The 16,227-nt window shown below is 41.9% G+C and overlaps 1 protein-coding gene across 1 annotated transcript in view; it reads left to right on the top strand.

Annotated features, from left to right (window-relative positions):
• Positions 1-5,760: 5,760 nt before the first annotated feature.
• Positions 5,761-16,227, top strand: part of gabrb4 (gamma-aminobutyric acid type A receptor subunit beta4) — a 51,932-nt gene continuing 41,465 nt past the window's right edge. The window contains exons 1-2 of the mRNA XM_026181779.2: positions 5,761-6,462; positions 8,446-8,540. Of these exons, the coding sequence (XP_026037564.1) occupies positions 6,383-6,462; positions 8,446-8,540 (175 nt within the window). The 5' untranslated portion in view covers positions 5,761-6,382. The remainder of the gene's footprint in view (positions 6,463-8,445; positions 8,541-16,227) is intronic.

The raw sequence follows: 16,227 nt of genomic DNA, 5'->3' as shown, positions 1-16,227 counted from the left end.
CACAGTGTCTGAGGGTGGCAGGAGACACACCGTCTGGGCCAGGAGCTTTCCGAGCATTCAGACTCTTAAACTGCTTCCTCACACCTGCTTCACGAATATGAAGAGTTGTGGTGGGAGGAGGTGGTATGAAATCCTCTTTTGTGTGGGGTGAGGAGGGGGTGTTGTAGGTGAAGTGTTTGAAGGTGGTGATGGCTCTATGGAGGGGGGAGAGGTGGGGGAATGAGTGTCCAAAGTGTCTCTATTGTTGGGGCTGTTGGAGGTGTGAAGGCTGCCTGATGACTCGTCAAAACGGCAGTAAAAGTCGAGTCATTCTCTGAGATCTGCTGCTGCATCTTCTCAGAGTGCTGATGTTTAGCAACGTCCACTTCTTTAGTGAACCTGTACTTGGCCTCTCTGTAGCAGTCCCTGTCTCCGCTTCTGAACGCCTTTCTCTTTTCCAGCCACAGCTTTTTGAGTTTAGGAGTAAACCAGGGTTTGTCATTGTTATAACTCACCCTGGTGCGTGATGGCACAATGCTGTCCTCACAGAAGTGGATATAGGAGGTGACAGTGTCCGTAAACTCGTCCAAGCTGTTAGAAGCAGCCTTCATTGTGTCCCAGTCTGTAGACTCCAAACACGTGCGAAGCTCCTCCACAGCCTCGTTGCTCCACAGTTTTTTGGTCCTCACGACAGGTTTGGAGAGCTTCAGCCTCTGTCTGTACGCGGGGATTAGGTGGATCATGACGTGGTCAGAAAGTCCGAGTGAAGCGCGGGGCACCGCACGATAGGCCCCGCTGATCGTGCTGTAACAGTGGTCTAATGTCTAGTGGTCTCCTCTCTGGTCGGGCATTTAATATACTGCTTGTATTTGGGAAGCTCATGGCTCAGATTGGCTTTGTTAAAGTCCCCAAGAGCAATGATGAGAGAGTCCGGGAATGTCCGCTCCATGTGCAGTATCTGCTCCGCGAGTGCGCACTGAGCTGCCTGCGCATCCGCATCTGGCGGGATGTAAACAGCGGCCAGGATGAATGAAGCAAACTCCCGCGGAGAATAAAACGGTTTGCAGTGAATAAAAAGGTATTCCAGAGAGGAAGAGCAGTGCTGAGCAATCACTGTTACATCTGTGCACCAGCCACTATTAATGTAGAAGCAGACACCTCCACCTTTGGTCTTACCAGAGAGAGAGGCCTGCCGGTCCGCGCGCAGCAGATGAAAGCCCTCCAGCTTGAGCGCGCTGTCCGGGATGTCCTCACAGAGCCACGACTCCGTAAAACATAAGACACAGGAGGAGGCAAAGTCTCTGTTCATGCTTCTCATCAGGGCCAGCTCATCTATTTTATTCCTGAGTGAGCGAACATTGGAAAGGAAGATCCCAGAAAGAGCAGTTCGCAGTCCACGTCTCCTCAGACGCACGAGTGCGCCGGCTCGCTTACCTCTCTTTCGGCGTCTCACTTTCCTGATCAGAGTCTGCAGTAAATCTGCCGCAGATGCGACAAATATTGGAAGTAAATCCACAGGTGTTGTAGTCCTGTAGTTAAGAAGCTCTTCTCTGGTGTAAGAATATCCAGAGGAGTGCCCAGACACAGAAGTTATGCACAAAAACAAAACAGAAGCACTGAAGCACCAGGGCATCCATACGCGGCGCCATCTTGGATATCAATCAATAAGTGATAGGATGCCACTTAACAAAGTGGAAGCAACTGGGAACAGCTAAGCCATGAAGAGATTCATCATGTAAACTCACAGAGCAAGGTCAGTGGATGCTGAGGTGCATAGTGTGTAGAGGTTAGCAGCTTTCTGCAAAGTGAATTGGTGCACACCTCCACATTTCATTTGGCCTTCAGATTAGCTCAAAAACAGTGAGCTTCATTGGAATGGATTTCAATGACCAAGGAGCTCCATTCAAGCCCAATATCACCAAGCACAATGGTGTTGTAAAGCACTCCGCCACTGGACTCTAGAGCGGTGGAGACGAGTTTTCTGGAGTGACGAATCACGCTTCTCTGTGTGGCAATCCAATGGACAAGTCTAGGTCTGATGGTTGCCAGGGAAATGATACTTGTCTGACTGTGCCAGGAGTAAAGTTTGTGGATGGTGGATTATGGTGTGGTTTGTATTTCAGGGGCTGGGCATGCACAGAGTCCTGACCTCAAACAGATAGAAGACCTTTGGGATGAATTAGAACAGAGACTGCGAGCCTGGCCTTCTCATCCAACATCAATGTCTGACCTCACAAATGTGCGTCTAGAAGAATGGTCAAAAATTCCCAGAAACACACTCCCAAACCTTGTAGAAAGCTTTCCCAGGAGAGCTGAAGAGCTGCAAAGGGTGGGTCAACATCATAGTAAATGCTAAGAATTTGAATTTGAAGGCATATGAGCAAATACTTTTGACACGTATTTATGAGAATATTGTAAAGCCTGGTTTCCAGTTTCAGACCAACATTGCTATCTTTCCAAATATTCAGCCTCTTCAGGTCATCAAGCTTCTGTCCTTAAACTAGTCACAGGGATCCCTCTTACAGTGAGAATGAACAAACATGAGCTAAAGCTTTTGTTTCACCTCACAGTTAAGGACTTCATTGCTGTAAATTAAACCCCTTCGCGAGAAGCCTTGATTGTGTTCTCTAATCAGAGGGAGTGTAAAAAATCCCACAACAAATTAATGTTAAATGAACTCTCATTAAGTTCCCTCCCCCCCACCACCATTGAAAACACACCTATCCACTCATGTCCCAGACTGATGGTGAAGTTGTATGAAGAAAGGATAAAGCATGTTGTCTAAACACTTGAGTTAAACATACAGCATCATGTGTTACTAAGAGTCGATTGGGGCGTTTGACTGATGCCTATGAACAGCAAGAGGAAAAGCGAGTGACTGGAAGGCACCAATGCATTAACCATGTGATACTATTTATATCTGAGGAGCAAGGGTGACCCAGTAACTCACACGTGTTATGCAACATATGAATGGCGCAAAAAAAAAAAAGTGCATGGAACATGCACATCTCAGGGACTTGGGTCTCCTTGTCATAGATGCCAATGAGAGTTAATCGCATTAATCAGGGAATGCTGTGGATGGGAGAGAAAAACTGTCTATAATGTAGAGCAGACTGTGCATGCCCAGACACTGGAAGTATTCATCTAGCTTGCTGTCAGACAGGTTTCAACTCCATATTACGCTCCATTATATACTGCCACTGCTCCACTGTGGCTCAAAAACGTATCCTATGAGAGCTGAACTGCCTTCAAATCAAACACATGTGGACAAGTAGCACTTATCAAACCTACAATTCCTGTTGCCTTGGCACGTAGACATGAGCAGACCAATTAAAAATGAGAATACATTGAGCTAGTTTGTCTTCAAAGAAAAAACTTGAACATTTTAGCGTTGAACGTCTCGCTTCTTTTGAAACCAGATATCACATGTGAGAGATGGACCCAACTAAAAATGTTCGCTAATTAATCACAAGTTAGCCTCACTCGAAACCATTCCCTGTTTTGTCATCACTTTGAGTCCAAATAGGACCACATTCAAAATAATGAACTTTATATTCTATTAAATATACTATAAAACGACATACTGAGACAACTAACACATGAGGAGAGTGTTTATTGAGGCACTTCAGTTGCACAAACAGAGGAGTAGCCCCCTGCTGGCCATCGCAAAAATGCACATTACAGGATTCACTTTCCCAATGGAGGATTTGCTTCTTTTATGTACAGTTGAAAATCAACCTTAAGCTATAGCTAGGCATTAATCATTAATTAGAACATCTACAATCATCTTGTACTCGTAAACTAATAATGAGGAAACTAGTGACTCTAATTGTATCACTGTTATACTTTCATTTCTTTTGATAAAGAAAAAAATAACAGACATGATCATTAAATGATCCTGAGAAACAATGTCCAATTATTGTTAATATGAGTTTTTAGGGCCATTCAAAATCACTTCTCAAGTATCCAGGTTTATGACAGGAGAAATATTCTGCAGAAAAACAAAACAAAACTAGTGTTCAGCTGCCAAGTGTTTCCAACATCATGAACAAACTAACACTCAGTTTGCTGAATCAGATGCTTTACACCAGATTTGGAGCAATCACACTTTCAAGCTTGTCTGACTATCAGCTCCTGTGATGCAACAAGTATGAGTGTGTGTGAGAGCCAGTCGTAATTGCCAAGCCCTTGGGTTTCAGGTCACAGTCAGTCATGATCTTACCAAAGTCTTTTTTAGAATATTTATTATATAATTGAATGCATCTGGTGTTACTCAGTATATAAATAGCGATGCAATAGCGATGATGGTTATGATGGTCAGAGACAGGCCGCTCAATGGTCTCTTCCGAAGCTAAAGCCAAAATACAGCAGTGGCATGCTTTATTGTGTACATTTAAGCATCGGTTAAAATAGGAGATTAAACGGGATAACTATTTTCCTTCTCTGCCACTTCCTTACCCTTTTGGCTCAGTGCTGTGACATCACCTGTGGGGGAGGGACAAAGTGAAATTTCCTTAGAATGGAGGACAGCAGAGTTGAGGCAGAAGCAGCAACAAATGCTTTGAGTGTGCTGAAAAAGACATTAAAAGGAGAAAAAAAGCAAGAAAGGAAGAAACTAGAGACTGGTTGCCTGGTTATTCGTGACAGTGCTTGTGGCCATGACAATGACGATGATGAGGCGGTTAAAGTATACAGTGCGAAACCCCGAGTCACACCACATTTCGTTCTTGCATGTATTTAATGTAACACAAATGCCTCGGTGGTCAGCTTCATCAGTCGCTGTTTGCTTTTGTCCCACTGACACCACAACGGCGACAGAGCCGGGTCTGCTCCTTTAAACGAGCCTTTGCGCATAGCCTTCGAATCACCACAACTGCATCAGTGCTGGCTGGGTTGCCTAGCAACTGGACAGCACAGAGATCCCTGAAGAATACCTCTTCCTCTGTATAAAACACAAGCTCGTGTGATTCTCCGATTGTGGTGTGCGCGTGTTGCCAATTTCCCAGTGTTTATGTTACTAATACGGGGGGGAAAACATGCTGAAGAGGAATGAAATAAATAAATAAATTCGACGTGCGTGTTTCCATGCCGTGGGTGCGCTCGCGAGTGTGCCCGCATGCATGACTTGTGTGTGGGTGAGCGCCTTCATGCGTAAGTGCGCGTGTTTCAGAAATGTGGCAAAGTGGAAGAAACGCACGGAAACGCACCGGCACACACTTCCAGCATCCTAATGGGCTTCAGAGAGACAATTCAGCGCATGAACAGCCTGTCGCTAAGGAATTCACCTTAGGTGTCCCCCTCCCTCCTCACCCCTTAGTAGGATATTTTATTTTATTTTAAAAGCAGAGATCCAAAAAGAAAAGAAAAGAAAAAAACAGAAAGAAAACACAGGAGACGAGATTCCCTCATCATATCTCTTTGGTCATTGGTTCGGTGTTTCCAGGAGAAGACCACCGGACCCTAATAACGTATTCAAGCGCCATTTAACGCCGGGCAGCAGAGGCAAGTGGACTTTTCGAATAGGTTTGCGTCTTTAACATGTAGGCTAATCCGACGTTGTGACACATTGCATTTGGCGTATCGGGGGGGCCATCCATATTTCTCGGCATCTAATTTTTTTCTCCACCAGAGGAGTGATATAGCCTGCTCTGACGTCTGCATCAGATATTACCCAGTGCTTTTTCAATGTGCATTTTCCCCTCAGTGACTTTGCGCTGATCTACATCATCATCATCAGCAGCAGCAACAACAGAGGGGGAAGACAAAAAAAAGAAAAGAAGCGGGGGAATGAAGATTTAATTTTTTTCTTTTCTTTTCTTTCTTTTTTTTGTAATACAAACCCACCGCTCCCCTCCAGACGACGCGCGTTTCCAAGCTCAAACAAATATCTTTTAACAACACCACGTTGTGGAATAGTCTGGCGCCAGAGCATCGCTGGAACCATGCCTCATCTGCAGATTTGGACTGGGAAATTTCATCCACCAATTTGATCGTCAAGAGGCTGCTGCTCAGTCACTCATGCCCGTGTTTGTTTGGTTTGTTTGTTTTTAAGGGGGAAGAACACTTGTCATCACTTTTTAAAAGTATTAGGTATGCCGTTTTTTGAGCAAGATGTCTGATCTTCTGGTGTTGGTCGAGGGGCTCTGTGACCTGCACGGATTTCCATAGCCGGGGAAGAAGCAGCGGGGGCCAATTACCAGATTTTTTCTTTCTTTTCTTTTTCTTTTTACCCCCATCCCTAAAGCATATTTTAATGAAGACATCGCATGCATAGATGTAGGCTAGTTTATTCGGCATTTTTAAAAGGCAATTATTTTTTTATTGCCGATTTTTACTTTCTGCATTTTCGGGAGGACCACTGGACCGGTTGGATTATAGGAACTATATAGAAGGATTTGTGGAGATGTTGGGTCGCCAAGAAGATAAATTATGTGGAATTTTCTCTGCTCTGGCGGCTTTGTCCTTCGTATGCTTTGTTCAAAGGTAAGAAAATGTCGCTTGGAAGAAAAAGAAGAAAAGAAATTACGAACTGTCACACCCGTAGACGTGATTACCGGTCAATAAAAGGCTCAGATGTGGCAAATCGCATTAACGGGGTACCCAGGCCTACTTATTAGGGGCATTGCTGCCGATATATGCCCTATTAGACGGCGCTTTGGCGCGCGCGAGCGTAAAAACATGCGCGTGCACAACCAGAAGCCCATTGTGAAACGTAACCTACTCCCGATATCAAAATGGGGATATACGTGTGTGTGTGTTGTCTGGGGAGACTGTGTAAAATGACAGCCCTGAGTAGGCACTGTAGGCTTGAGCGATGATTAAGCGATACAATCAATCAGCCGATCATCGATTGATTACGCTGTTCTAAGCAGCTGTCCGCAGCTGTGAACTACAGCACTGTATCCAGCAAGCAAAACCCTTTTAATTTTCAACGCCAACTAATGTTCGTATTCATACTGCTGTCGCCCACTTGCTCCTTTTTGTATATTTATATACGTGTTTCAATCTGATTTTGAGAAGGAATCCTGGCGGGTTGTCATCCTCTGCTGCTCTCCACATAGATGACAGGGTAGCCCTTTAACGTTGCAACGTATTTTTTTTTTTTAATTCATGTGCCATGGCTTTTAAATGTTTACACCATTGCCAAATTACTGCACAAGACTTCATGGATAACGTCTCAGTGTCAGTCTCCTGATCAGTTCCGTAGTTGTTTTGATCTTAGAGGAACTGATGTAGCTTTCATCCCTTGTGGCCTACTCCTTTTTCATGGTCTGCAGCAACCTGCAGCTTCCCTTATGAGAGTGAAATGCTCACTGAGAACACTGGGCTGCACCTTTTGACATCTGATTCCATTACAATAGTCTGACCCAAGCAAATGAAAGGGTTTGATTTTTGCAGATTCCCTCATGATGCTGTCAGGTGTCAAACCCTCCGGCCCTGCAACTGCCCAGCTTGATGAACAGCTGCACTGCCTATGAGCTAATTGAACAGTGATTCCCTGACTGAGCCGTGGGCAGTAGTGCTCCTGCCATACCAAGGGAGCAATTTACCCCCCTCACACACGCATGCATGCACACCCTCCCTCTACACTCATTCAGCCCCTTCCTTGTAATAGGGAACCTCAGCTGGAGAGCTGCTCTCTGCTAGGTGATGCAGGTCATGGCACCAATGTTATAGATGCCACTCAGACTAGAGTGGACTATGCAGTTCCTCCAGGGAGAGGTGGTCTGTCTCCGGGCTCAGACTGATGAGGCCCGTGCTTCTGATGGCACAATGGGAGGCTTTTTGCTATAACCTCGTTCTTATTAAAACACACGCCACTGAATCACGCTGGGCTTTTAGCTGATGGCGAGTCAAATAAACTGTGACGTTGTTACACTTAACACCATTGTTTCTGAAGGACTGGCATCAATATAAAACGTTTGACAGGTGCACCATCATTGCACCCCCTCAACCGATTTGATGAATATGCTGTAGGTGGGGCAGAGGGGGATAATGCACAATGCAAAGCACGTTTTTCAAGCATTTCCAGTTATGATACAAACATGGGATTGTTTTAACATTTTATCAGGTGCACCTCAGAGTAACACAGAAAATAAAAAAGCATCTGCATGGATTTAATTCTTTGCAGTGCTATTTTCTTTGCGTTTTGATTAAATCTGGAGTCTGGTAGTGAAATAATGTTTACTTTGAAGGACGTGGGATGCACGCGTGGATGGGATTATTTGTAAGCGAGGTGTTGTTTAACATCCAAAGTCCCCTTCTGCCCTTTTGCTAACACCTTATCAGGGCTTCCTTTTCAAATGTGACATTTGAAAAGGAATATAGAGTATGTGCAGCACAGTTTTCAGGCTACTATCACTCAGTAGGTGTGCTGCAGAGATGCGTAATGTTTGTGATAAAAGTATTGGACACTTCTGCTTTTGCTGCTTAAAAATGCCTCTTGGATTTTCACCTCCCCTCCAGCTCCTCCATTGGAAGCGCCGGCATGTCTGTGGCCAAGACCACCGTGGACAAGTTGCTGAAGGGATATGACATCCGTTTAAGGCCTGATTTTGGAGGTACGTGTCATGATTACATCTGTTTATGGGTCGAGGGTCTTAACAATTCAAGGTTTGGTCATGATGATATCTACGAGTCATCCCTAAGCCGAGAGCTGCCGAAGAGTTGGCCTGTGGCAAAAAAAAAAAAAGAAATGGGGATGAGCTTTGAAGTGACTGCTACCATGTCATTACTATGCATCTATCCACATAATCGAAGATGGCTGCTCCTCTAGAAGTAGGGCATACATGGAGACGAGCCGTCAAACGCTATGTCTTTTAAAATCTGGCAGACTGAATGCACTGATTTTCAATACTTTTCTGAATGCACTTCTGATTAGAGATGTTTTATGGCCTCTGCGTTGCACATTACGCCATACATTTGGCCCATTAACTTTTACTGGAAATTATGCATTTGCTCATTACAATAATGTTTGCTTTTATGATTCTTTAAAGTATACAACACGGAGGACAACTCGTTCTTGTTTGCTACGTAGAGTGATTGTTTTACTGAAGCTATTTAACTAAAGCGGAAGTATGAAAATAGCTGGACAATCTATATTAATTTGTTGGTACTTTAATAGGTAATTCGTTGGGTCTCTTTTGTGTAAAATGAAGGTTTGGGGAAAAAAAATCAATAAGAATTAAAGCTTTTCTTTTGCAAATTAAGTAGATCATGTGTACTTACAATGTACAGGATGAAAAGCCAGTGGTTGGTTTCCTTTTGACATTTAAGTTATTGAGATAACATAAAGTTAACATTTCCAGCTGTGGCAGCGTTGCTTTTGTTTTGCTGTAAAAAATGTTCAGGGTTGTAGATTTGATTGAATTTCATTTCAAATGTAAACAGACATACATTTGCATACATTTAGGAGGCTTATTTGGCTGATAGTGGTTTTCTTTAACATACATGATCTAAATTACGCTTATTAAATAGATGCACACTGTTCACCAGTACCTTTTTTAAAATATGCTGCAGGCTGCAGCTTGTCAGCCCTGTGACTACACTACACTTGATGAGAATGAGAGCAAGCAGTGAAAAACATATAGCAGGTGTGCCTCCTCATATAACCTTCGTCTGGTTGGCTGCTCTGATGAAGGCTTATGTGCCAAGATGCGTTAGGCTGATGTTAGCTATTGTAACAAAACAAAAAAACCCAAACAAACAAACAAACAAAAAAAGAAAAGAAAAGAAAAGAAAATTTTTTTTTTTTTTTAAATATGCTATGTTATAGTTGAGGTTAGGTCTTTGTTCTGTGTTTTGGAGTGCTGCCATTCCAGAGTTGTTTCAAAGACTCAGTGAAAGGAAATAAGACAAAGCAGCAACGAAATGCCATTTTCACTTTGCTTCCGACTGTTGAAACAAGCTCGTTATGCCTAGCAGTAGTTTTGGACATTGCACATTTCATTTTAGTTTTGCAGCCAATTTCAGTTGGGATATTATCACCCAGCAAGACCCAGCCCCGTTTGACAATATTAAATATCACTCAAATACAAACAAATGTTTCAAAGTCAATGTTTCTGCAACAGATTCACACATTCCTCGGTCCCATTTATGTAGCGCCATAGCTGTGTAGCTGGTGCTTGCAAATGCCAAGTCTATTGTGTTTTCTCTCTGGCGTTTTAATTTGTGCTTTCATGACAGTTGGCAGCAATTTGAAGAGTGTTTCGGGTCTGAACTCATCCTTATTGTCCCGCTCACCAGCAACAGTTTTGTAGCTCACCAGTTCCGCCATTCAAAGCAGACAAAAGAATTAAATGTGACCAAGAACTGTTGAATCTGTGTAGCGTTTTTGCTGTTGTTAAAGGTCAGAAAAGACAAAAAAAAGCTGGATTCGGCATGTCGAATTGGCAAGCAAGCAACAATCACTTTACTTCGCCATAATGACTTACATAATATATAAAAACACAATGCCATAATTCCCATCGCATATCTCTTGTGGGTGAATTACCAAAGTATCTATTAAATATCAGAATATAATCAGGAATTTTGTGCATAGATTTTGAATAAAAATAAAGGTTTCTGTTCCGAAATGTTCAATGTTAAGAAGATATAGGCAGCGTTTTGTGTTATGTGAATGATTTCATTTTTGTGCAGCTGAGAAATCAGCAATGTTTTAAATTAATAAACAAATGGATTAACACTGCAGCATCCTCTTTTATCTCTATATTACCATCAATTCAAGTAATTGCCTTGATTTCTGGTTCGACATTGAATGATATTAAATATCTATATTGATATTGATTGCCTAAAGATTTGTTAGTCACAGGCTGCTATTCTGTAGCAAGCTGCGAATGTGTTGGAGTAAGTAGAGCAAGTTTTAAGGAGTGAGTATCCCAGGCAGGGAGTAGCTGTGCTTTACCCTCGGGCCAGAGAGCTGTAGTCCATCATGTCTTGATATTTCCAACATCACTCAGCTGCTTCTGCTGTGCTACTGCTGCTGATGACCTTCAGCACTGGAGATTCAAGAAGGAGGATTTTAATTTGGCACAATGCAGGACAGTGAGTGTGATTGCTATCGGCCTGGCCAACACCCATATTAGAAGTAAAGATCAGCCCAGAGGTGTATGTTGGTGGAAAAAGCTTGTGCACTGAGTGGTCAGAAATAGGACGATGATGCGTGATATTATTCAGATCGTTTATTTAAATGGAAAGTCCACTCTGCAGTCATTCCATTTGAACAGTGCTCTCCTCTTCCCATTGATCTGTGAACCGACTGGAATTAAAGATAATAGCTCAACAGTCCCAAATTACTTCTATACTATCATGATATTGGTTGAATTACTATTACTGTTTTTCAATTTTGCAGAAAAAACAGTTTGATTAGTGATCTCTTGCAAAAAGGGTGTGCGTGTCTTCTCTTTGGATTGTAGTCCTCGGTTGTAACCGCCTAACAAACCGCCCATGGTAACAGTGCTGATTTTTCGATCGCAATTCTGAATGATGCATTACATTGATTTAAATTCAGCCAGCGCATTGCAGACCTGGTAAAGAAAGAATCATTTTTTAAGCACAGCAATATTTTTTTAAACACATTTGCTCTTTTTGAATCAGTTGTGTTTTCATACCAATGCAATTGCTGCTACTCAATCCAGGACCTGATTGTACGGAAATCTGTGTCTTGTATTAAAAAAACAAAACACTCACAAGTTACCAAAAAATGGACGGTTGGTTGATCGTGTCGCTGCTCAGCTGCATTTCACAGCGTCTGCCACCAGTACTTGCTTGTTTGCTGCATTGATACTGATGAGGTCTATCTTTTCCCACTTAATGTTGAATTATAACGAAATAAGGATGAAACATAGTTTTAATGACATTAAATGATTCTAACTAGCTTGAACTAAGCAGCAAATTGTGCATTCAAATGCTTTTCTTAAAATGTGCTCATTCCATGAGAACTTTCCAGCATACTGAAAAGTGTTGTGTGGACTTGTTTAGGTGTGTTGTTCATGTAAGGCAGATGACTCACAGTGATGTATGACAGTGTCTTACAATTAATTGGAAAATAGTGGATTTTGGGAATATGCCCAATTTGGGGATACTAGTAAATCTGCAAAGAGAATCAAAGCTTGAACACATACTAAATGGAAAATAGGACACACTAATGAGACTATACATTTTAAAAGTTCACAGACATTGTAGGGAGTAAGAGCAACAACTGAAGCAGTAAAGCTTTATTAGTTATTGGAGCACAGTGGTGTTGGTCATGTGTTTAATGATATCTTCTAAAACTGGTTGGTCTTTATCATGATTCAGTGATGATGATGCACCTTCTGTTGGGGTAGTCCCTGTCTTTGATTTCATAGAAATATTTGTTGGGAAATTCAAGGTAAGTGCAAAAATACTAGAAATAGTCATGGAGGGCTTTGGTTGACTATATATGTTTTGGGTTATTACATTTGAAAGAGATGTATGTTATCATAAGAATGAGGGGGTTTAAAAGAAATATTTTCTTCTATTCATAATGAAATAAAGAAATATTGGAAATTGAATATTTTTTCCACTTTCATATTTAACCACAGGTACAAGAATCAGATCCAGAACATGTAACATTTACACTCGTCTACTGTTCCACAACCATCCCATTTGACAAATCTGATAAATGATTTAGTACTCTGTCGAGAGGAGCAGGGGCTGTGGATGCACATGCATTTATTTTTCAAATCCATAAGCCGGTTAAGCTTGTTGAAGACTTGCAATTGTTACAATTACCTAAAATGATTTGCATTTTTTTTTAACTGCAGCACCAGACTTCATCTTAATATACAGATACTAATTTCTTTGTCTAGTACATGTAATTATGAGTGATCAGTTGATCTTTGAGAGTCTTAAGTCTTTCTCAGGTAACAGTGCATCTAGCGTCTATGTTTTCACTCTTTCAGAGTAGCTTGTAACATCAAAATCTACACAAGAAGGAGAACCAAAATGGCTCCAAAGCAGCCTCACTGGCAAAGCATTCTGTAGACAGATATGCTTCCTTAAGCTAGCAATATTTTATCATTGCAGGTTTTGTTCGGGTGCAACCACTCAACACATGCCAATCGTATGCTACAGAATGCCAACACTCTTGAAATTGGCCGCATGTTATCAAGCGAATCAAAGAGTAATCTCGCAGACTGGAACTCTGAGCCAGTGGAGTGAAGTAACTCATCAGTAAGATCACCTGCTGGGGAAAACAGACAGTTGACTCTCCATGGCACATGGTCGGCTGCTCTTGACCAAGTGTTTTTGACAGTAAGCCCCATTTTTCAGTGAACACGGGAAGCTCTGCTGCAAGGTATTCCTCATGCGCCTCTGCACCTTGACAGCATTTTGATTATATAGGTTACAATGGCAAAGCCCCTTGGAAACCTGGGGCAGGTGCTGAAGAGCCAAAGAGTCTGTGTCATGCCTGAAAAAAGGCAATAGATCAGGTACCTAGTAAATAATCACAGTGGACTTGTAACTGGTAAAGGTTCATTGTAGAAAATTGCAGCTATCAAGAAGACCACTGGTCTCAAGATACTTGTTGGGCGCAAGGTATTTTTGCACATGGTAAAGTACTCTGGCGAGTTTTGAGATTGTTTTTTCCTGCAGTTGACCCCACAATACTACCAGGTTCACAAAGAAATGAAGTATAAATAGGGCCCAGAGAACTTACAGAACTCATTGCTTTACATTCAGTATACCTGCTAGATTATTATCATAAGCTGTAGACATCATTTTAAAAACAAAGGTCAGCATGTCTAAGAACAGACATTCATGCTATGGTGTGTAAAATATCTGAGTATGAGAACATTCAATTTATACTGTGCATAATGTACTATGCAAAAATCTTGTGGGTGCAATATGGATGCAAATATGGTCCAGAATGGTTACACCTCTCTTGCATCTAATGACAAGTGTCAAATTTCTATCTGAAAGAGCCCGGGAGGTGCCAGACTCTCTCTGCACTCTCTGCTCGACATCTCTCACATTTTGCCAGCGGTGGCAGCACCAGTCCGACAACAATGTATCTGGTACCATGACTGTTGTCAGACATTAGACTTAAAAGGTCACAGTGATGAAGATTAATTTTGGTTATCATCATCTATACTGAGACCTGTGCTGGTTACCATTTTGAATGTATTGAATATATCACCCAGTTGACTGAATTAGCAAACTAGGTAGCGAGTTAGCGAGCAGAGCTACCTGTCAAGCAGAAGACCATTGAATCCTCCAATCACTTTCTGCTGGCTGCAACAATGTTAAGACAGCAATAGACCACTTCCTTATTGCAGCCTTTTCATGTACACATTTTGATCTCCAGAACTTCTTCTCTTTAGTTGTCCTTTTAGACAACATGATTTTATTGTGAAGAATTGCTCTAATGTGTATGCCGATTGCTATGAAATCCTGATGGTTTGGTCTGTTTTGGATGGAAGTCTTATCAATGACATGTTCAAGGTCCAGTCAAAAAGACCTAGAGAATGGTTGATGACTTTCTGGCAACCACCAGTCACAAGGGTTCCACATCAAAAATGTCTCTGTAATTGCTTTGGTCCCTACTAGACTTGTGTGATATGTCTGCCTTACTATTGCAGACAAAACATTTCTCTGTTTCCGGTTTTCACATTTCACAGTTAGTTTCACTACTGCCTTGAGAGTTTGCAGACAAGTGAGGACTTCCTTACAAACTGCAGGCAACCGTGGCAATCTGCTAGTGACCAAAGCAATTAGATCTCTGTTTTCTGTGATGCACTATATACCACTTTGTGACTGATATCACTTCACTACTACTGGTAACCTCTACCAAGCACTCAGCAGTCAACATTTTTTTCCTAATGACCCATGATTGACAGGGGGCCACCAACCAATTTCTAGGTATTCATGATGGGAGCTTTAGAAATCAATTTTACAGCAATTGCCATCAGCCACTTGCCAACCAACTTGGGAACACACCTTCTTCCCTACCCACCAGTGGTTGCCAGATTATCACAGACTGGTCTTTAGGCCCATGTGACTGAAGCCCTAGTTTTTTCTCTGCATCTAAGATTTTCTTTTAGAAAACAACTCAACAGCTTTCTTTGTAAGCTAAGACTCAAATTTTAAAAGACAAGTTTGACCAAAGCAAATGAATGCCAAGTAATGTAACTAACTTTAGCTAGGTAGAGAATTAGCAAACAGCTAGTGCAGGGGCTGTAAAGCTTTCTGTCAAGCCGAAACTGAGAAACGTCTGCATCCATCTTCAGGGCTTTGAACTCTCTGAGGTTTCTTTACAACAAAATGAACGCAGCTCTTCATTACTGCCTGATTTTAGCTCATCTTGTAGAAATTTTATTCTCACAAACATTATCTTTCCTTCTGTGAGTTCATTGCGATGCTCAGCATGTTAATACATTCCAGTTTTTTGCCCCTCGCACTCACAATGATTCCTTGCCCCCACAACGCCTTTCCGCTATTCAGTGCATGAGCTAGATCGCCCCCTGTTGCTGACAGGCAGGCGCTATATAGATCAGTCTGGCATATTACTTTCATTAAAGATCCAGTAAACACCTTTTTCCTGTTTGTGATTTCATTTCTTTGTCTAATTTGTCGCTGTTACAAATTCTGCAAAATTGCACATCTTCCTTGTTGATTTTATATGTAAATGATTAATTAAGGGAGTGTCTGCATCCCCTTATGGCTAAATCAATCAGGCTTCTGCTTGTGCGTACAATTACTCAACAGCTGAGATTTATAAAAGAGGGTCATGTGTATGCATGGCTTTATAAAACTGACGAAAAGAATGCGCATTCCTGCCTTTACGCATACACAATTTTAGCCATTCGAATGGTTGCTTTTTAAAAAAAGATACCAATGCCTCACAGAATGGATAGGAGACCATGAGGAGATATTCAAGAAGCCAGATTTAAAAAGTGTTCCAGATAGTGTACCCACTCCACCTTTATGAAAGAAAGAAGACTGTTTACAGCTGCTACAATTTATTATACAGTTTATCCCAACATTAGCCTGACCCTTCGCCAGTATAGCCTGTTGTATGTTGCAACATTGTATGCCGATAAACAGGTGATAAATCAAAGAAGTTACAGAAATTCAGTTTATCTGCAGTTTGAAAACCATGGTTTGTTCATCTCTTCTGCCTTTCTTCTTCCGGCTCACCCTTTTATCTCACCCTTCTCTCATTTACGTAGCCTTGCATGCATGCACACAAAGACACTCAAGTGTGCTCGAGAAATTGCATGTCTC

Source organism: Astatotilapia calliptera, chromosome 10 (assembly GCF_964374335.1).
Source record: "Astatotilapia calliptera chromosome 10, fAstCal68.1, whole genome shotgun sequence".
NCBI classification, from domain to species: Eukaryota; Metazoa; Chordata; class Actinopteri; order Cichliformes; family Cichlidae; genus Astatotilapia; species Astatotilapia calliptera.
The sequence above is the reverse complement of the archived record's forward strand: the minus strand, read 5'-3'. Positions and strand labels throughout refer to the sequence as shown.